At 49.8% G+C, this 21222-nt stretch overlaps 1 protein-coding gene across 1 annotated transcript in view; it reads right to left on the reverse strand.

The window, feature by feature from the left end:
* Positions 1-3308: 3308 nt before the first annotated feature.
* LOC147453952 (GABA transporter 1-like) overlaps positions 3309-21222 on the reverse strand; it is a 195583-nt gene continuing 177669 nt past the window's right edge. The window contains exon 7 of the mRNA XM_086515996.1: positions 3309-3829. Coding sequence (XP_086372122.1) covers positions 3440-3829 — 390 coding nt within the window. The 3' untranslated portion in view covers positions 3309-3439. The remainder of the gene's footprint in view (positions 3830-21222) is intronic.

A 21222-nucleotide genomic window follows, 5' to 3' on the forward strand; every position in this document is an offset into this window, starting at 1 on the left:
TGAGATGATGACATGCTCCTACATTATAAGTGGATACATAAAACTATGAAACCCCAAAAACACGAAATCTCAAACCTCATGATCTATCTCGATCGTTGCGCTCGATCTGATTTTATGCATAGGGAGAAGCAGTGCTTCTTGGGCATTGGGATATGATTGCTTCTCGTGAATCTGGAAATACCCATCTGCTTTACAATCTAGAATGAGGTGCCCGTGCCTTTAGTCATGTGGAGTCTGACGTGGGCTTTGGACCTTGAAGCCGAGAAGTTCTCATACTCTTACATGTAACAACTTTGCTTGTACAAAATTTCGTCCAAAGATCCTTGTGACTACTTGCATCCTTGTGCGATTTTCATGGACACCGAGAAAGATTTGATAGCAAAATGTTTCTGTTCTGCTGGTATAGTCTGTTGGTATTGGCGGTGTCGACTTCACCTACTCCCAGATGCCGTTTCCACCCAGATGAAGAGGAGGTGTGCCCAAGCTAGGCATGCTCCCTTGAGCAAATTTGTACCAACCCTTATGGATGCTCCATGTGAGAAAAAAAACAAACAAACTCAAAGCTTTCCATGGCAATGGCAGTCTGCACTCTAGCTTTGGCAAAACCAAGCATGTCGAGACTTGCTCGGCTTGGCCTACCACTGAAACAAAAGTTCACCCCCTATGTAGCATGCATCCATCAAGCCCGCTTGCAGACGGGTTGGTGATGGCCAACCCCTGCTCCCTCTGCATGTAGTTGTGTTTCCCCGCGTCTCCTCAATTGAGATTGAGAGAGAGAGAGAGAGAGAGAGAGAGAGAGAGAGAGAGAGAGAGATGAAATGAAATGAAATGTTATATTGAAAGTCTTCAAAAGGCCAAAATGACCTATGAGACCAAACTCATACAATCTTGGTGGATCTATCCAATGTCTAGGTACAAAAATAAAAATAAAGTGAAGTAAAGTGAAGTAAAGTGAAGTGAAAGTCTAAAATCATCATCGTCATCATCACCATCATCATCAATGCCCGAGGATGCCCAGCATCAAGCATTGTCCGAGAAAGTATTGCATCGGTTGTTGAAGAGCTTCGTCAATGTCCACCTCTGTAAATAGTCCATGCAAGCTCCACACCTCCTTCCTGCTTTTCCCCCTTCCTTCATGGCTGCCCCTCTCCCCTAAGCTTCGATACCAGTGTAAGAGACAAAGGACTAGCACATACATGTACATCTCCACCCCAATGTAAGAGACAAAGGACTAGCACATACATGTACATCTCCACCCAACCATGCCAACATTGCCTTAGCATTGCTCGCATCCCAATCAAAACATGATATTTTATGCACATCATTCTAAAGGCGAGTGTACTTGTTGTTGGGATCTCTTATAGGACATGGCTCCTAGTCGTCCACAATGTTTCATAAGCCTTTCCGCATGAACCAGAGTCGCATGATTAAATTACAATAGGCATCATTATCACCGTTCAATCGACATTATCGCTCAATCAAGGTGGGTCCATGTTGCAGGTGCAAGATTTGGAAATGAGAAGTTTCGTCCTTCTCGCACTCCAAAAGGGACACACAATCCAAGCCGTCCACCAAAATCTGCAAAAGGGAGCTCCGAAGTCCTCACTCCAATTCACCGAGGCAATATTGATGGTGGGGGTCCTCTTCAATGCCGTAAGGCACCCACAAGCCTCCCCTAACAATGTTTTAAAATGCTACGGCGAGAAAGGGGGGACAAGATGGGAGGTAGTCACTATCAAGAGGAGGGAGGGAGACATAGACAGGGCAACATTTCAAAACATTGGCAAACGGGGTCCAGCGTGTCACAAGGGATGTCGTCGACGACGCTTGCAAGGGACAATGTTTCAAAACGCTACGCGCAACGCGAGCACAACCAAAAAATGCCAAGAGCTCCAATCCCAATGTTTCAAAAACGCAAGGATGCAAAGAAGGGGAAGATGGGCGCTACCGACAGGAGAGAGAGAGAGAGAGGGTTGTTGGGGGGGGGGGGGGGGGGGGGGGGGGGGGGGGGTCTCTTCACTGGCACTTCTTTTCACACTCCAAATTTGCCAGGCGTGTGGCATCTTCTTCCTTAACGACTCAAAATCTATCGTTGAGGGGGGGCAAAACCAAGGAGAGAAGCATGAGAGAGAAGAAAAAGAAGAGTATTTTAACGTCATAGGAAACTATCCCAAGAGACCTTAAAGATCTATCCGCAAATGAGGGGGGAGAGAGAGAGAGAGAGAACAAATCAACCTGGGCAATGAATTAGATGATTTACAATGGGGGACTATGGATTGTTTATAATAAATACCTAAGCCAAAATAAATATTGGGATCACATTGGCCTATTGACTTGAGATGCCATCACTTTAACATAGGCATGAGCTCTAACCACTACACCTATATGCATTCATTAAGGTATAAGGTGCCCGCCCTGCCCACTCTGATGACCTGCGATCGATGCCCCCTACCCTCCCCCACGCCCGTATATTCCCTCCACCATTGGTCCCATTTCACATTGCTTAGTCTTTAATTTGAAAAAGTGACATACGTCTCGTCGTGTGGCTTTAGTCTACTGGTTCGACGATGGGCCCTAGCTGAGCTGGACACATTTCAACGCCCGCCCATGCTTGGGCAGCTGGGTTCGATTGTCTATGCTTTTGGCCGCTGCCCGTTTTCCACAGCCCATCACTGTTTGCCATCTATCTTCCACAGCCGCACGCCCGAGATTGCGGTCCACTCTTTAAAAAACTACATGATTGGTTTAAGAGGAATGATCTTTTTAGCTGAAAGAAAAACCATAAAACTCTAAATGAAAGATTACATAATATACTCAAAGAGAGAGAGAGAGAGAGAGAGAGAGAGAGAGAGATGAAATGTTATATTAAAACGTCTTCAAAGGGCCAAAATGACCTATGAGACCAATCTGATACCATCCTCGTGGATCTAATACAATGTTTGGGTACAACCTAAAATGAAGTAAAATAAAAGCTAAAACCTAAAATGAACATCAGTGTCCGAGGATGCCCAGCATTGGGAACTGTCCAAGGACGTACTGCATCGGTTGCTGAAGAGCATCATCAATGTTTGAGAGAGAGAGAGAGAGAGAGAGAGAGAGAGAGAGAGAGAGGGGCTCTAACATTGTAGGAACAATTCCAAGAGACCTCAAAGATCTATTCAACGAGTCCTATTCCTTCACAGGGAGCTGGAAGGGAAATTATTATCATGGCCCTTTGGATATTGTTGTGGTGAAAGCCAAAACAAATATACCATTCAAACAGTGAGAAATAAGTACAAGATAACATCCACGTGCTCTAAAGAAAACAATGAACGAATTACAAACCAGTTTTCTTTGTGATGAATGTTGAAAGAATTGATACTCACTTTTTACAAGAGCACGCATCAGCGCAGGCATGCCTTCTGTGTTATCTGGAATGGAATTGGCCCCAGCACGTTAACTAAGAGGCAGGAAAAAGACTATATGTGTCAATGTCCAATACAATTTTGCGCACTGCAGCTATTGTACCCAAAGCGGTCACAACCATCGATATGCCTATGATAACACCGTTCAACATATGAACCAATCGATTCCTCAGTGTTCTTTTGCCATCAAAAACAACATTGTAGAACCACAATGGTAAAATGATACATAGTGGAATGAACCCAAATGCGCCCATCAGAGCACTGAAATCCTCGAAAAATGGTAGCATTGCCGCTAAGAGAACTGCGATACCCACCAACAAAGAGCGGCCCACTATGCGTGGAAATACATTGCGCAAAGAAAACTGCTCAGCATTGACATCTGCTACCATTCCTTCATATTTTGCAAACATGGGTTGCAAGTAGACCTGCCCAAGGAGGACGCATGAAAAGTCAAGACTTGCAAATGCTGATGACAATTCAGGGTCATTTAATGATGCCTGGTGCTTGATTGCTAAGCAAACATGACATGACATGCTGAAGCATAAGGAAACTGGTTCTTTCATACTTCTCACAACAGCCTAATATGTGTGTGCTGCATAGCACGTGTATTTCAAGTGGGTGTCAATTAGCGCATTGTGTGTGTCTGTGTTGCTGTGTGTGTGTGTGTGTGTGTGTGTGTGTGTGGTGTGTTTATGTGGGGAAAAATTACGCGCGTTCAATTTCTACTCTCTGTCGCGAGCTCTTCTGCATGCTGCTGCAGCCCACTGTGCCTGCGTCAGCAGGTGTGTGTGTGTGTGTGTGTGCGCGCGCGCGCACGTGTGTAGGATTTTCCAATGCATCCTTGTGGCTTATGTGCAGTTTTACTTGCCTTTGTTATCCTGGCCTCGGTTGCGCTTGCAATCCCTCATGTCCAATATTTTAGAGCATTTTTGGCGGACCTTGTCTAGCAAGAGGGGGAGGGGCCTTCGGCTTCTATCTATGGGCAAGTTGTGTTCTCCCAAGCGGCTAGGAGGGCTGAATATTTTGAACTTGAGACGTCATCTTCTGGCTCGGAAAGCTATGTTGTTGCCAGTTTTGGTGGAGCAGCAACAACCCTGGGCTCTCATGGTCACACATTTGTGCGTGCACATTGTCACCCCTTCTTTTGGTCATTGGAAACAGACTTATTGGGATGTTGTTTTTGGGAAGCTTGAAGGACACATTCCTGGATGTCCATTTACTTCTTCTCTAATTGTTGATTGGAAGGTTGTCACTTCGCATTTGGCTTGGGATGGTCGACAATCCTCTGGGGGTAACTATCTTCGCTTGGAGAGTCTGCATTTGGCTTGGGATGGTCGACAATCCTCTGGGGGTAACTCTCTTCGCTTGGAGAGTCTGCATTGGAGCAGGGTTTTTGTTTCGACTTTGGTTCAACGGTCTCCTCGCCAAGCGTATTTTCTTTCCCAAAAAGGAATCTGTTAGGAGCATCAGGTGGTTGATGACTCGGGTTATGTTCTTTCTTTCGCTGATGCCGTCTCCCGCTTTCGGTTGGGCCTTCACTATTCTCCTCTCTGGCGGGAGATTCAAAGGATGCTTGCTGCTCATTCACCTATTCCTCCTCTGGAGGTGGACTCTCGCTTCTCTGATTGGAATCTGGCTACTACCAGATTGTCTCAGCTGCCAGTGTCTATGCCATCCTTCAGTCTGATGTATGGATTGTGCATCGGGGTAATCAACTGTGGTTGCTTTCCGAGTCATCCTTGTGGTGGCAACACACATTGTCTCGCATTTGGCAGAGTCATCTGCCTTTGAAGGAACATGTTTTCTTGTGGCGGTGCTTGGTGGGAGCTCTATCTGTTGGCAGTGTGTTGCATGCTCGGCATATTGCGCCTTCTCGCTGCCCCAGATGCCTTGAAGCTGAGGAGATTGTGCCATACTTACTGTGGTGTTGTCGTCACTCCAGAGCCTTCATTCGGCAAGTGTCGACTGCTCTTCGATTACGTTTTCCTTCCGGCTCTTTTCACATACGATTTTGGCTTTTTGGGGTGCTTCAGTCACCACAATCTCAGTTTGCGGTCTTCTTCACCTGGGTCAGATTTTGGACTATGTGGGCCATCTAGCATCATAGGAACTCCTTAATGTTCAAGGGCACTTTTGTTGACCCCTTTCCCTATTTCAAATTATCTCTTGGTCAAGCGCTGCATTTTGCCTATGATGCTGGAGACATCACTCTTGATGCCTACAGGATTTACTTTGACTGTTTCTAGCCTTTGGAGCCTCATAGTGTTCCGTCTTTTGTATCCCTTTCTTTTCGTGGGTTTTCCTCGCTTTGAGGTTTCCCACTTGTAAATTAATCAAAGCAGATTTACAAAAAAAAAAAGTGTGCGCGTGTGTGTGACCTGAGTGAATTTTTCTTCTGGGCGCCCATAAGACCTGCGTGGACTGCTTGTTCAGAGCCCTCGGAGACCTCCTGCAGCAATTTGCGCTCAGCATTGTAATCTGCCCCTGCGCAAGCAAACCCTGCAGCTCTGAGCTTGTTCGCCCCCTGTCAGTCTCTGTGCGACTTGCCTAATCATCAACACCAGGAAATTACAGCTTTGTACAGTTAGCGACAGTTGATAATTCTACAAGCTATATAATTTGCAATTTTACAGGCTTTTCTTGCAAGATGTATGTCCTCTCTGGCAGATGTAAATATTTCTGCAGTCTCTGTAAATAGATAAAATAACAAAAATAAAAAAAAGTCTTTTGCTTTGGTTTCAGACGTGGTCCGGTTGCTGTATGACAGAGTTCCAGTGTGTTTTCAAGTGTTGTAAAGCCATGGATTTCGGAGAGTGTTTCTGAAATCAAAAGCTGTCTATTTGAAGACTTCCAAGAAGCCCAAAAAGCTTGGAATGGTCAAGCACCTGTCCTTGAGGTGCGCATTCCAGTACAGGACCTTATGGATCCGGTAGCACAATACCTCATGAAAGCGGTAGGCGTTTGTTTTGGTGCTCGGGGTTTCTATGAGGTTTTACTGACATACACTGAAGCTAGAAACCTTTTGCTAGAGATGTCTCCGCTTTGTTTTGGCACGCAGATGACTCATGTTCTACTGTGGGCACTTACGAAGGACTATCAAAGTCTTATTCGCCACAAATGTCCTGTGTGGGTGGAAATTGTTGATTTCCCTCGCACGTGAAGGTATTTTCTTCGGTTGCTGGCTGCTAAGCTTGGCAAGGTAATTTGCCCTCCAAAATTGGATGCGAATACCAATAGGTTTTACTGAGAGAGACGACACGCGACATGGAGTGGCGGAATTCCACCTCACAGAGTTGGCCCCAAACCTTGCCGCCCCTTTCGGTTTTTCTTTATATTGCATCAACACAGTACAAGCCGGTACTCCACGCTCTACACCTTCTCCCAGAAGTGTGCAAGAGAATGAGCCCTTGGCCTCATATTTAAAGGCCCTAGGCCCCAAAAGCAGTTTTACATGAAAAGCCTTCAAACTCAAAAACATCTGGTCAAGCAATGCCCAAAAACTGCCAACGTAAATTACGGAAATCCGTACAACTGCCACGTCAATGATCAGTTCAAAACGCGGAAATCCATAGTCTGCCACGTCATCATGTGAGCGCAAAATCAAGGTTTTCCGTACGGCTGCCACGTCATCAGATTCTACGTTCTATTTTAATTCCTTTATGTCCTTGGGCCCACCGTAAGTTGGTAGGACTTCTTCTTCTGCTGTTGCTTGTTTTTCTTAGGATTTAGGCCCCTCGGCCGTGATCTGAAGGTTGGCTCTGTTCTTCAATGACTTGACACGTCAACAGTTTGTGACATCCCCCCTTCTTGAAAGAAAGTAATCGTCCGCGATTACAACATATCTGCAAAACAACTCAAGTTAACTCAAAAATTTCCCAAGGTCATTCCGAGGGACAATCAGTTGGCTTCTCCTTTCGGCTCTTTTGATCAAGGAGTTGGCTTCTCCTTTCGTCCAGATCGGAACTCTTGATATTCCTGCGTAGTAAAATTAGCCATCACACCCAGACCGCACTGATCTTCCATGGGTATCTTGATGTACTAAAATTACATACCTAGGTAATCTCATCCAATTAGGAATATTCAGTGGTTGGCACATCACAACGCAACTCAAATGCTGACATATGCATGTTACAAACACAACAAACAACGCCGTTGAGCACTCCCCCGAGACAAACGATCTGCGGTATGAAGCTACTCATCAACTACCTCGTCACTTCCCCCACAGATAACCTAAAAAAGTCCGGGCCATGAGCTCAAAGGACTGTACAACCAAACGCTCCCCACACCGCAGCCTGCATCGCTTGGAGGTTCAAGCATACAACCAAACGCTCCCCAGACATCCTGTCTGCGTCGTTCAGAGGTTTTCTAGCATACAACGAAACGCTCCCAGACATCCCGTCTATGTCGTTCCGAGGTTCAAACAATACCAAAACAGCATTTCTCACTACTCCACTTGGGAGTAAAATCAACAATCATTGAAAGCAGTATTAAAACCACAGTCAAACAATTCAAATCGGCACCAAGACAGGTTTAAAACAGATAGCATCCATTTCAAACAAATTTGAAATAATACTTTCTCAAACAATGTTCAAAAGTATCTAACTATAAAACAATTAAAGAGCTCATTCAGGGCTTTGACAACCGAACTTTGAGGATGGCTGGCTTGCCCTTCTGTGTCACAGTGATGGTTCGGCTCCGAACCTGGAGAGTCGCATCATTCTTGTCGTGCCAGGGCATGCCCAAGAGAACGTCCCAAATGCCCAACTTCATAATGTGGAAATCGGCTTTTCCATGATAATCTTGGATAGTCACTGGAAGAGCACCAATGAGCGGTACCACTTTCTGAGTTTGCCCCGTGGCTCATAGTTACACGGGACGGGGGGGACGGGCCCTAGCGCCGGGGGACGGCCGTAACCGGGCCAGGGACAGACGGGGACGCCTTGGGACAATCGGAATTCTGGCCGGACGGGCGGGTCGCAGGCTGCCGGACCGGGGACAGACGAGGACGCACCGGGGATCGACCGAACGGCCGGGAACAGACATTTTCAGGCGGGTAAAAAAAGACAATTTTTGACCGTTTTAAACGACTAGTTGCAGCCCAACGTTCATATTTTGGGGGGTCTTGGCCCTTGGGAGGCTATAAAAGCCCCCTTCGGCCTCTTATTCCCCCAAGCTCTCCTCTCTATTCATAGCCTCATTGCTCAAGGCTCAAGCATGACTACGCGCCGCGGCCCGTACGCTCTACACTCTACCTTTGAGTCTCCACTATCTCCCTCTTCTACCCACTTTGAAGCTCTCCTCTCCCTCCTCTACCCACTTTGAAGCTCTCCTCTACTCTCTCTCCACACAAGCTCTCCTCTAACTCCTCTAACTTCTAAGCTCTACTCTCTCGAGTCTCTCCACCATCATGTCATCTCAAGCCAACTCCACTTCGCAAGCCGGTTCTTCTCGAAGGAGGCCCGCCGTGCAAACGTGGTCGTGGTGGGATGAAGTCGACTTCAGCACGCGTGGCAAAGCTGGCGGTGCAAGACCATGGACATGCTAGCTATGCCCATACAAGAGAACAGGTGGTTCAAACAAAGTGCGAGCCCATCTTCTTCATGAACCCGGTCACGAGATGAAGTTTTATCCTCGAGTAACTCCCGAGCAGAGGTTGGATCTTCTTGAGAAGCTCACAGTGTATGAGGTCGCGGCAGCGGCCAAGAGGGACCGTTTTGTTGCCGATGATCCCTCCACCACGGCGACACCGCGAGAGCAAAGGGAAGCCAACCTTGACGACATCTCTCGAGGCTTCGAGAGCCATGCATCTACACCGTCCTCTTCCATTCCGCATCGCCAAAGCACTCTCAACGAAAATTGGAATCCTAAATTGAAGGAAGAGGTGGATAGGTCGGTTGCCCGATTCTTCTTCCACAACCACATTGCCTTCCATGCTTCGCGGTGAGTTTCCCTTGGCATATGGACATTGCAATCTTCCATTTTGTATTCATAATGGGTTCTAACTTCTCGACTCTCGACCCTCCATACTAACACAACATGCTCTATTTTGTGTGGATAGGTCTCCATACTTTTGAACCATGGTTACGAAAATAGGGGAATATGGCTCCTCTTATGTGCCACCTTCATCGGAGAGGCTTCGCACCACCCTCCTTAACAAAGAGAAGCTTGCCGTGGAGCAAGCGGCCCAAGCAACAAAGGATTTGTGGGAGACCAATGGCGTCTCTCTCCTTGTAGATGGATGGAGCGACACCCGCAAGCGGTCCATTCACGGGGTGGTGGCCTACTCTCGGGGGGAGATGTACTTTGTGGAGTCACATGATGCATCCGATAGTGGCAAGGCCGCCGAGATGCTTGCTGCGGAGTGGACAAGCACCATAGAGATCACCGGCCCGGAGAATGTCCTTTGTATGGTTGCAGATGGAGAGGCATCAAATAGGGCAACCGGGACTATCATTGAGGGCATGTATCCCAGCATCCATGTCACATTTTGCATGGCGCATTGCCTCAATAACCTCCTCAAGGGGAAGATCCAACACCAAAAAAATGCTCGCTGCTGCTCGCACCTCTCCCCCCTTGCGCCATCGCCCTCCCTCACTCCCTCGCGCTGCCCTCTTCCCCTCGCGCTACCCCTGCTGCTGTCCGCTACACTGGCAGCCCGCAGCTGCCCGCTGCCCAGCTCAGCCAGCTCTCCCTGCCGCTCCCCCCCCCCCCCCCCCCCCTCGCGCTACCCCCCGTTGCTGCCTGCTGCCCAGCCAGCCCGAAGCAGCTCCCGCAGTCAACCTCGCCAGCCCGCCCCCTCCCACTGTCCGCCCCCCTCGCTTGCTTTTTACCGTTAGCCTTCTCCCTCTCCATTCTTGCTTGACGGGCGTCGCCAGCACCTTTGACGTGCTCGGTCCAACAGGTCTTCCCCCCCTTTCTTTCGTCGACGATCCTCCGCCTTTTCTTTACCAGTAGCAGACACAGATGGCGGCTCATGCTCCACCGCAGAGGGACTCCAATGAAGCCCCCTCGCCCGACCCCGCTGAGCCCACCATTCGACTTGCTCTTACGCCGGCAGAGCAAGCGAGCCTTGCCACAGAGGTAGAACGCTTGCAGGCGACTTCTGTCATCTGCAAGGTTCTCGGCACTCGTCCCAGCAGAGGAGAGCTGCGAGACCTTCTCCAGGCCCGCCTCCTCGCAGAGGTGGGCAAGATCTTGGATGTCCAGATTCTCGGACGGGGGTACTACCAGATTGAGTTCGAGACTTCCGAGATGGCCTCCAAGGTCATAGCTATGAGTCCATTGGCCATCCGAGCATCACGCGCCCACTTTCGACAGTGGCGACATGGTTTTGACCCGTCTTCGGATGTGCTAGTAGCGGAGGCGGACATCCCCATCTCAGTCTGCTTTCCGGGTTTACGGAGGGAGTACCTTCCACTTCTCTCCAGGATTGGCTCCGCCATCGGAACTGTCCTGGAGACACCTCGTACGGCAGCATCAGTAGCTGCCAAGGCGGCTGGCATCCCTTCAGTTCGAGTTTTGGTCAGAGATACCCACACGCTCCCGAAGGTCATCCTTCTGCCTCGGGTGAGTGGGGGTTGGTTTAGACAGAGTGTGGAGTACTCGGGTCTCCCGAACCAGTGCTTCATTTGCAGACAGATGGGCCACCTAGCGAAGGCTTGTCCACGGTGGAGACCACGACCCGCACCCCAGCCTCAGCCCCAGCCTGCCAAGGCTAGGCCGCAGCCACAGCCAGCGACACAGAGCACAGATTCAGCGCCACCCTCCGAGCCTGGGGCTCCAGCGGAGGAGGGGTGGCAGCAGGCCCGTGGCCGTCGACGCCAGGGGCCACAGCGACAGCCTGGCACTCAGAGTGGCCCCCAGGTGCCTACTCAGCAGCAGTGGGTTCCCACGGGGAACCGCTTTGGTCCTCTTGAGCAGGAGGAGCCCCCTACGCCAACCACCGCTCCGCTTCACCCTCGCCAGCCGCTCCGCCTTCCGATCTCCCCTCCTCCTCCTCATGCCCTCCCCCGCCCTCTGCTACCGCTCACTCCCCACCTCGCCCCCCCCATATCTCTGCCGCCCCACCCCGCTTCTCCTCTCCCCCGCCCCCCCCAACCCCTTCTCCCCCTCCTCCTGCTTCAGTAGTACCACGGTCGGCTCAGGAGACTGGACCCTTGCCGGCGGCCAGGAGATCTCTTGGCAGCGCCTTCGCCACGAGTCGCCTAGCGAGAGAGGGTCAGCCCTTCATGCGGCCCCCACTGCAGATTCAGACTTCTCCTCTTGCAGCTATCCCTCGTGGTTTGACGAGCTTTGACCTCCGACGCCGCTGGGATTTCTTCGATTACGGGTTTACTCGTTTTCTTGGCGATTCCGCAGCAGACCACGAGGCAGCCTGCTTCAGAGTCCACGCTTTGTTCCTCGCCGCTAGGGGGACAGAGGCCTTGGACTCAGCAGTTGGTTTCTCCTTCCCCCTATGTGGCAGGACTGTGACAGAGTGGTCCCTCGACTCAGTGGTGGGATGGTTGCATACACAGGTTCTCGAGTTCTATCACCACATGGGAGAACTTGGCATTACAGATTTGCTGCAGACTTTGTGGCCACTGGCCAAGTGTGCGGTGACACCCCCAGATTCTGCAGGATGTAGACACATTGTGGTGTACTTTTTTGCTGATACGCAGTGTTTGCCTTGCTATGTATTCATTCATGAGGACTCCTGGACAGAGGAGGTTGCTTTACGCACGGCTCGCTCTACTTGGGCTTGGACCAGGCACTCACTGCAGTCTCGCCTATCTAGAGGACGCTCGGATGCGGATTACTCCCCATCCAAGCCTGCTTCGAAGATAGCTCGTCTTGCTTCTGCGGCAGCATCTGTTCTCTCTCGCTCCCCATGAGGATCGTCTTGTGGAACGTGCAGAGACTAGGTGGGCCCCAGTTTCAGCGACAGCGGGGCTGATTGCGTCAAGAGCTTCAGCGTTGCCTTGTGGGAGGAGAGATTGATCTCCTTATGCTTCAGGAGCACCATTTGTCTGAGAGCCGCATTCGGCGATGTGGTCAGATCTTGCGTGGACGCTATGATACCTTTTGGTCAGCAGCTTTTGGACCTGGAGGCATCCAGGGTGGGGTATGTATGACTATTGCGGACTCATTACAGCATGCCATTGTGGGCAGAGGGATTATTGTACCAGGCAGGGCTCAGTGGATTACTATGCAGGTTCAGGGTAGCCTTGTGGGTTTCCTGAACATCTATGCGCCCAATGTGGCGAGTGCTCGTGCAGAGTTTTGGTCACAGATTGTTGAGTCTTTGCCACAGGTTGACCAGTGGTGTGTAGGAGGGGACTTCAACATGTTGGAGGACCCTTCTGACAGGATCGGAGGCAGCCATGCTACTTTGCATGGAGTCGAGTTAGCAGCTTGGGAGAGGTTTTGTATGACGTTGAGGGTCTCGGATACATGGCAGCATTCTGGCTTTGTGAGGCCTCCAGAGAGTCTTGCCTTCTCTAGATCGGACCGCAGAGTGGGAGGAGTGAATCTATCGCGCATAGATCGCTTCTACACTAGTGACCACTTCAGTGACTTGGGGGGATCAGTGGGCATCCTGGCAGGGAAATCCCACCAGTGATCCTCACAGTGGCAGACAGGCAGAGGAGTGGGAGCACGATGCTTCGCATGCCAGAGCGGGTCTTGTTGGACTCAGCACTCAGAGAGAGGGTCGAGGCTCTATGGACAGAGGGCATGGACAGCCAGGCTCCACCTGCAGACAGAGTGGCCTCAGGCCTAGCTCAGCTTAGCCACTTCTTTCTCCAGGAGTCTTTGGCTCGACGGGCTGCAGCGAGAGAGGAGGAGCAGCGTCTTAGACGAGGCATTGCTTCACTACAGAGGATGCAGGAGCAGCATCCAGACAGTCCATGGTTGGAGGAGCAGCTACAGCAGGCTCGACAGGAGCTTGCTTGCACAGAGGAGAGGCGCCATGAGTTTGCCTTCCACCGACAGGCATCTCAGTGGACTCAAGTGGGTGACAGAGTGACAGGTGTTTTTTTTGAGACAGTGGGACCTCGGCACTCGCATGCCAAGGTCAATCAGTTGAGGAGACCCGATGGGTCAGTTGTCTGTGAGCCAGAGGATATGCGTGCAGTTGCTACTGACTTTTACCGTGAGCTACTGTCGACTGAGCCCGAGTCAGAGAGACAGGATGCATGCAGGGAGCAGGTCTGGGCACAGATGCCTTGTCTTGTGACTGAGGAGATGCGGCAGAGGCTTGAGTTACCTCTTCAGCTTGAGGAGCTCCACACGGCCCTCAGGGCCCTCCCTCGTGGTAGCTGTCCAGGTGAGGATGGGCTGACTTTCACCTTCTTCTTGGAGTACTGGGACCTGCTTGGCCCAGATCTTTGTAGTGCCTTTCAGTACATTCTACACACAGGAGTGATGCCGGATAGCATGAGTGAGGGCCTGATCTACCTCATTCCAAAGGAGGGTGGCTCCTTGGATGAGATTCGACAGTGGCGTCCCATCACCATTCTCAACTCAGCCTACAAAATTCTTGCCAAGGCTCTGAGTTTGAGGATTCAGCCACTTTTGGAGTGCCTTATACATGGGACTCAGACAGGTTTTGTCAAGGAACGCAGTATCCTTGACAACATCTTCACTTTTTGGGAGGCTTCTGCCCTTGCACGGCTCCGTGGCGAGGACCTTGTGATTCTTCTTCTCGATTTTGAGAAGGCATACGACAGAGTTGACTGGGACTTTCTAGAGGGCACGCTACGTAGGATGGGCTTCTCAGAGGCTTGGATCAGAGGGGTGTCAGCTTTGTACAGGCAGGCCCACAGTCCCACAGTCAGGTGCTTTTGGCAGGAGGTAGACGTGAGCGCTTCATGCTCACACGATCGGTCAGACAGGGTTGTCCTCTTGCCCCCTTTCTCTTTCTGTTCTATGCGGAGGCGATGAGCAGATTTTTGGTGTCACAGCAGGTTGGTTTGAGGGGCTTAGCACTCCCTATACGGGGAGATGAGCTTCTGGACGCTGAGTTTGCCGACGACTCAGCCTTGTACTTAGAGGGCCAAGAGGCCAATTTACACAGATGTGGGCAGGCCTTGGAGACCTTCTGCTGTGCATCGAGCGCACTGATCAACTGGAGAAAGACAGTGGCTTTCTCAGTTGGTAGTGCTCCTGTGCCAGATTGGATGCCAGGAGAGGGTTTCAGGTGGATTCCTCCAGGGACTGCAGTTCGGTACTTGGGTTGTCAGGTTGGTTTGGATTTGTCCCCCGAGCACTAGATTGCTCCTCTTCTCCTGTCCATCAGGAGAAAGCTGTTACATTGGAGCTCAGCACGACTTTCGCTGGCTGGTAGAGTAGTAGTTACCAACCAGGTGTTGTCGGCGACTATGTGGTACATCACTTCTTGCTGGATCTTCTCGAGTTCTTGCATCAGCCAGGTAGAGAGGTTGATCAGGAACTTCCTTTGGTCTGGTCGCGACACTCAGATTGCCCGAGCCAAGGTGGCTTGGTCGGTCATCACACTTCCTTGTTCTCAGGGAGGGCTTGGGATCATTGATCCAGCACAGCAGAGCAGAGCCCTTCTTGGGAAGTTCGTCGTCAGAGGACTTCTTCCAGGCGAGGAGCCCTGGAAGGAGTTCTTGTTGCAGAGGCTTCATGCCAGGGTGCCTCAGTCAGGAGGCCCTTGGCAACCTTCGACTAGATGGATCTTTACAGAGTTGCGCCGAGTTGGTTTGAGCAAGAGACTAGAGGACCGATTCGCTGTGAGTTTGCTTCGTTCTTGGGAGCTATTGCGGCGTGGCCTAGAGCAGCGGCAGCCGACGTGCACGGAGGAGTGCCTACGGCAGCCCCTCGTCTGGAACCCCATGGTTAGCACTCAGAGAGGCCACTTGGTCGGGAGTAGGCCTCATGTTTCTTGGGGTCCCATGGCAGCAGGTCCAGCGCGCTCTCTAGGTGACTGGCTAGAGTTCACAGGTTTGTCAGAGGAGGTGCAGGTTGTCCAGCTACAGAGCATGAGAGGGGTTCAGAGCATGTGTCAGGACATCTCAGAGTCAGTTCCAGCTGATTGGCTCACGCCTCTCGAGCCAGTAGCACCCCGGTGGATGGGAGCCTTCACACGACTGGAGGTTCTCATTTCAGTCAGGGCTTGCTCAGAGACTGTCCCAGCCCTGTTCTTCGAGCTTCAGGATGGGGGACGATTACAGAGTTGCAATAGAGGCCCCGCAGGTAGCAGAGTGTTGCTTCCAGAGGATCCGAGTTGTGGGCATCTGTGGGAGGACTTGCGTCATAGACCTTGACCCAGCAGCTCTTGAGACTGGACACTGGAGGCTATGGGCTTGGGAGTGCTGTCCACTGGCACGAGTACAGTGGGATCCTGGTGAGTGGCTATGGAGGGACCCATTCTCTTCTGCAGACCGCCCAGGAGTCCCTTTCTTTCAGTACACTGTTCGGCTTGGACGTCATATACTTGCAGCACAGAGAGAGGCCCGCCCCGCTGCCGCACGTCATTGGCAGGAGGAGGGTCTCACAGTTGAGTTCTTGGCAGCTTTTTGGCAGAGGCTGTGGGACTCCAGACAGCCGAGGCGCGTCACCTTGTTCCAGTGGTTGGTTGCACACAGAGCCACAGCAGTAGGGAGCTGGTTTGTACATAGTGGTCTCTCGGCCGCATGTACAGCCTGTGACCAGTTGGTGGAGAGTCAGCGACACTGTCTTTGGGACTGCCCCTCGGCCCAGCAGGTGTGGCTACGAGTTCTTCGGCTGATGCCTGCCCTCTCCACGGCTCGACAGTACACTTGGGGGGCGGCGGCTTGGTCCACCCTCACGGGCCCGGCACTTCAGTTTGAGCTATCTTCCACCAGCAGGATGATAGTGATACAGGGGGGTCGACCTACACTCCAGCCTGCTACAGACCTTACTCCACAGGAGTGGAGCAGTGAGAAAGCGGAGTGTTGGGAGCTCATCAGCGGCCTAGCTCTCTGGTTCATCTGGCGGGCCCGTTGTTTCCGCATCTTGGAGGCTCGCCCCGTACCACCAACGGAGACTGTTCGTGACTTTTGGCTAGAGCTGATCCACACTCTCAGAGGACAGCTTGAGGGACTACAGGGCAGCTCCGACCGCATGCGGGAGCGCCGCGAGGCTTTCCTTCGTCTCTGGCGCCCTGGGCCGTTTTACTCCATGGTCCAGGGGGTGCTCAGATGGCACTATTGTCCACCTGTGTGGCTTTTCCCTCCTCCCATCTCTTGATTTAGCCCCGTTGTATATATGATGTTTTTTCATTGGGAGAGTCTCCCCATCATGTTTGTTGTAGCCCTCTATTGCAGAGGTGGATGTAGCCCTATGGGCAGCTTTCATTAACTAATAGAAGGATCTTTTTCTCGGAAAAAAAAATAACCTCCTCAAGGACATAGGGAACTTGTCATGGATTTCACCCACCATTGGTGACGCCTCTCGAATTGTCTCCTTTGTGCTCAACCATCAAAAAGTGCGCCATGAATTCTCAAAGAGGAGCCACTTGTCCTTGCTCAAATATTCAGAGACAAGATTTTCATTCAATTGGCTTATGCTAGGCCGCTTGTCTACATGTGGCGGAGCCTTAAGGGGCCTCTTTCTCGGTGATGAGTTCCAGGCCATGCCGGAGTCTACATCAGCAACAAGATTGAAATGCCGAGAATGAGCCGACGACGCCCCTTGGTGGGAGGAGGTGAAGACTCTTGACACCATGGTCAAGCCTATTCTACACCTACTTCGAGTGGTGGATGACTTGCAGCCATGCATTGGCAAAGTCTACGAAGCCATGGATCGGATGATAGAGGCACTTGAGAAGCTTGTGCCTGACCCTGTTCAGTATGCGGAGATTCATGCCTTGTGTGAGTCAAGGTGGAATGGATACTACTCTCCACTTCATGCGGCAGCTTATGTGCTTGACCCTGAGTTTCAGGGAAGGCGTCAAGAGACCGGCAAGGAGGTGAGCAAAGGATGGCGGCTTGCATTGGAGCGCCTTGAGCCTAGCAGTGACATTAGGAAGTTGGATACAAATGCATTCCTTTGTGGTGATTTTAATGATACCCCTGCGATGGATGATAGTAATACAGGTAATTCACACATGTTGTCTGCGGAAAGGCTAGAATGGGATAATCTGTTTGCTACTTCGATGATTGATTTATGGCGGCATTTGCACCCAGATGCCTCTGGATTTGCTTTTCAGCATGTTGCTCACTTGTCTTATCGAGCGCGGTTGGATCGATGGTATTTGCTTAATCTACAACAATATGAGTATTTTGTATGCGAGGTCAGCATTGACTATACCTTACAGTTATCTGATCATTATCCTGTTTCATTGAATGTGAGTTTTGGGCAGTCTCTTTGTGATCGACCTCTTTTTAGAAAACGTCTGCTACATATTAACAATGCTTATCTTGCTCATGCCGCTTTTCAAGACATGATTTTTGATATTATTCCCCCGCTTCTTGCTCATATGCATCTTGATCTTGATGCTGCTTGGTATCGCTTTGTTATGAGGGCGCAGAGTGTCATTTATGACTACGGCATGCATTACATGCAGTGCACTCGGGGGGATGTTAAGGATGCAAAGCAAGCCTGTCAACAGTTGCAAGTGTTGGCTGATTTGCGGCCTTTGTCTTGAGATGTCGGAGTTGTGCGAAGCTTGTGTGTGTATTCAACATAATGACAAGCGAAAACTTGCTAAATGGCAGACGCGTGCCCGTCAACAGGCTTTCATGGATAAAGGCTGTGCTTCGAAGCAATTTTTTAAGTATTTGCATCATACGAGGGTCTCAAGCAATTAAGCGGGTTATGCTTTCCCCAAGTGTTTGGACTTCATCAAAGCAAGAACTTGCTGATGCCATAGTTTTGCATTATCGACAAGTGTTTGTTGCTCCTTCTCATGCATCCTCGGTTGCTTGCCATGCGTGTCAATTGATGCTTTCCTTTGTTCATCCGATTATATCCCCATAGGATGCATGTTGCCTTGAGGACCCGTTCACTGCCTCGGAATTGCATAGTGCGTTGCTTGCTTTGGGCCGTTGACGCTCTCCCGGTTGGGATGGGCTTACTGTGGAATTCTTCCTCTCCTTTTGGGAAGATCTTGAACTTCCATTGCTTTTCATGATGAATGCAGCATGGCAGAAACAGGATTTGCCACTATCTTGGAAAGAAGGTTTACTTAAATTACTGCCTAAGCAAGCACTTTGCGAGCGATTCTCTCACTGGTGCCCGATTACTTTGATGCCGGTGATTTACAAGATATTGGCTAAGATGCTGGTGCACCGCATTAAGGATCATCTTTTTGCAGGACTCCGTCAGGCTCAATATGGTTTCATTCCACATCGCCAATTTATGGACAATTTGGCTAATGTTATGATTGGAATGGAGTATGCTAAGTACACTCATAAGGACGTGCTAGTTATGCAAGTTGATATTGAAAAGGCCACTGTACAATGGGATTTCATTGCTACCACGATGAGGTGCTTAGGGTTTGGTCCTAAATTCGCCAATGTGGTTTATCGTCTTCGGGGATCTTGGAAGGCGAACTAACAGACTCTTGGCCTCTTGGTTGTTCGATTAGGCAGGGTTGCCCCCTTAGTGCTCTGTTGTATGCTATAGCCATTCCCCCACTATTGATGTATCTTGATCACTTGACTTCTGTTGAGCGTCTTCATGGTTTGCGGTTACCTTCGAGTAGTACCTTTGTTGGCCAGGCCTACGCAGATGATTCCTTGTTTATGCCTCGTAATCAGAAGGATGCTGTCGAAATGGTTATGGAAGCTTTGGAATTTTTGGCTTTGCGGCTCGGTTTAAAGTCAACTTTTGCAAATCGAAGCTTCTTCGTTCTTGGTATTGGCACAGTCTATTGTGGCCAGGTGAGATTGTTCCTCCAAACGTGATTACTAGGCATTTGGGTTATCCAATTGGATGGAATTTCACTCATTCTTAGAAAGTGGATTGGGTTATGCAACGTTTGAATGTCAAATTGCATTACTGGAAGTTATCCACTTGGCCATTACATGTTCGTGTGCGAATTGTTCAAAGTATCCTCTTGGCATATGTTCAGTTCTTTTTGCCACTGATGCATTGGCCTCGTCGTTGTCTTGATTCTATGTCGGACATTATGTCCCATTTGTGGTGGACCCATGCTCAGAAAAAAGGCTTGCGCTTGATGTCTATGGAGAAGCTTTGCACTCCTAAACGCTTGGGTGGCCTTAACATCTTGGATTTGCGCAAGCATGTTCTTGCTCGGAAAGCAATGTTGTTACCTACACTTGCACAACAAATTCAGCCTTGGACTCTTATGTTTGCACACCTTGGTCAGCATGTTACTTCCTTTTTTGGCCATTGTCAACCATCTAGCTGGGAGGTGGTTTTTGGCAAGATGGAAGGGTACATTCCTGGATGTCCTCTTGCTTCCACTTTGGTGTCTGCCTGGAAAGAGGTTATGATTCATCTTTCATGGAATCCTCCGCAGGAATGTGATTCGATTCGTTTGGAGAGTCTCCATTGGAGCCGAGCATTCTCTCTTACTCTGGTCGACCACTCCCCTCGCCAGGCTTACTTTCTCTTTGGCCGTGGTATTCGTGTGGCCCTCGAAAAGATCCAGCAAGAAGTGATGTACCACATAGTAGCCAACAGCACCTAGTTGGCCACTACAACTCTAGCGTCGTGTCGAGTCTACACCACACACCTGCACCCTCACTACACATCTTGAGTGTCGACACCCCCATTGTACCCGTGAGTTATGGGCTTTGAGCAGAGTGTGCTGCCATGCCAGAGCCTGCACTGGTGCATCTGAGTAAGTCAAGTCCCATGCTGTTTAGATTTACTGTTCAGTCGCTTGTTGCTCTGTTGTTCATTGTCTACAGTGTTTTCATTCTGTTGGAGTGAGATTTCATGCACATTTCACTGAGCAGCACCCACTGTAGAGAGCATGACACATTATTCCCGCTACATGTCTTTTGGCAAAAATTCTTTCTCCTGCTCTCAGACATAATAAAGCTTTTATTTATTGGCTCTAGTATTGACCATGTGGATGATTTGGCAGTGAAGAAATCAGTTTGTTTTTGGTGAGTCACCAATATGGACCTTTTCCTTTTTCAAACAAACATTGCATCAGTCTCTTTACAACTATTTGTCTCTACAAGAGATTGACCCATCGTTGTATGCCCTTTTCTCAGATGTGTTTTGACTATGCCTTTGTTCACTATGAATTGAGGCATTTCTTGTAAATGCTATACTCTTAGAGTTCTCCTCATTTTGATGATTCCCACTAGTAAGTCAAAAGTAATTTAACAAAAAAAGTGTGTGTGGGTATGCCTAGGAAAGCATGGAACAGTCAGGCACTTGTTCTTGAGGTGTGTATCCCTGTGCAAGACCTCAAGGACCCGGTTGTGCAGTATGCTATGAATGCAGTCATTTTGTTTTTCCCAGGGGAAAATGCCAACTACACCAAATGCGAGACAGTGGGTCGATTTTCTTCTCAAACAGTAGGCTATCCGTGGCGTCTACTTTGGTGCTCGTGGATTTTATGAAGTCTTGCTTGCAAATACTGAAGCAAGAAATCTTATGCTAGAGATATCGCCACTGTTTTTTAGCATGCATATGACCCATGTTTTGCTGTGGGCACTCACAAAAGATTATCAAAGTCTTATCAGTCCTAAATGTCCAATGTGGGTGCAAATTGTTGATTTCCCTTGCACGTGGAGACACTTTCTATCCTTGTTGGCTGCACAGCTTGTGAAAGTAATCTGCCCACCAAAATTAGATGCGAACAACAATATTTTCTGCATTCTTTGGGATACTAACAAACCAACCCCTAAAGGGATTGTGGTTGATT

This window comes from Adiantum capillus-veneris, chromosome 7 (genome assembly GCF_014529385.1).
Source record: "Adiantum capillus-veneris isolate H3 chromosome 7, ASM1452938v2, whole genome shotgun sequence".
NCBI lineage: Eukaryota > Viridiplantae > Streptophyta > Polypodiopsida > Polypodiales > Pteridaceae > Adiantum > Adiantum capillus-veneris.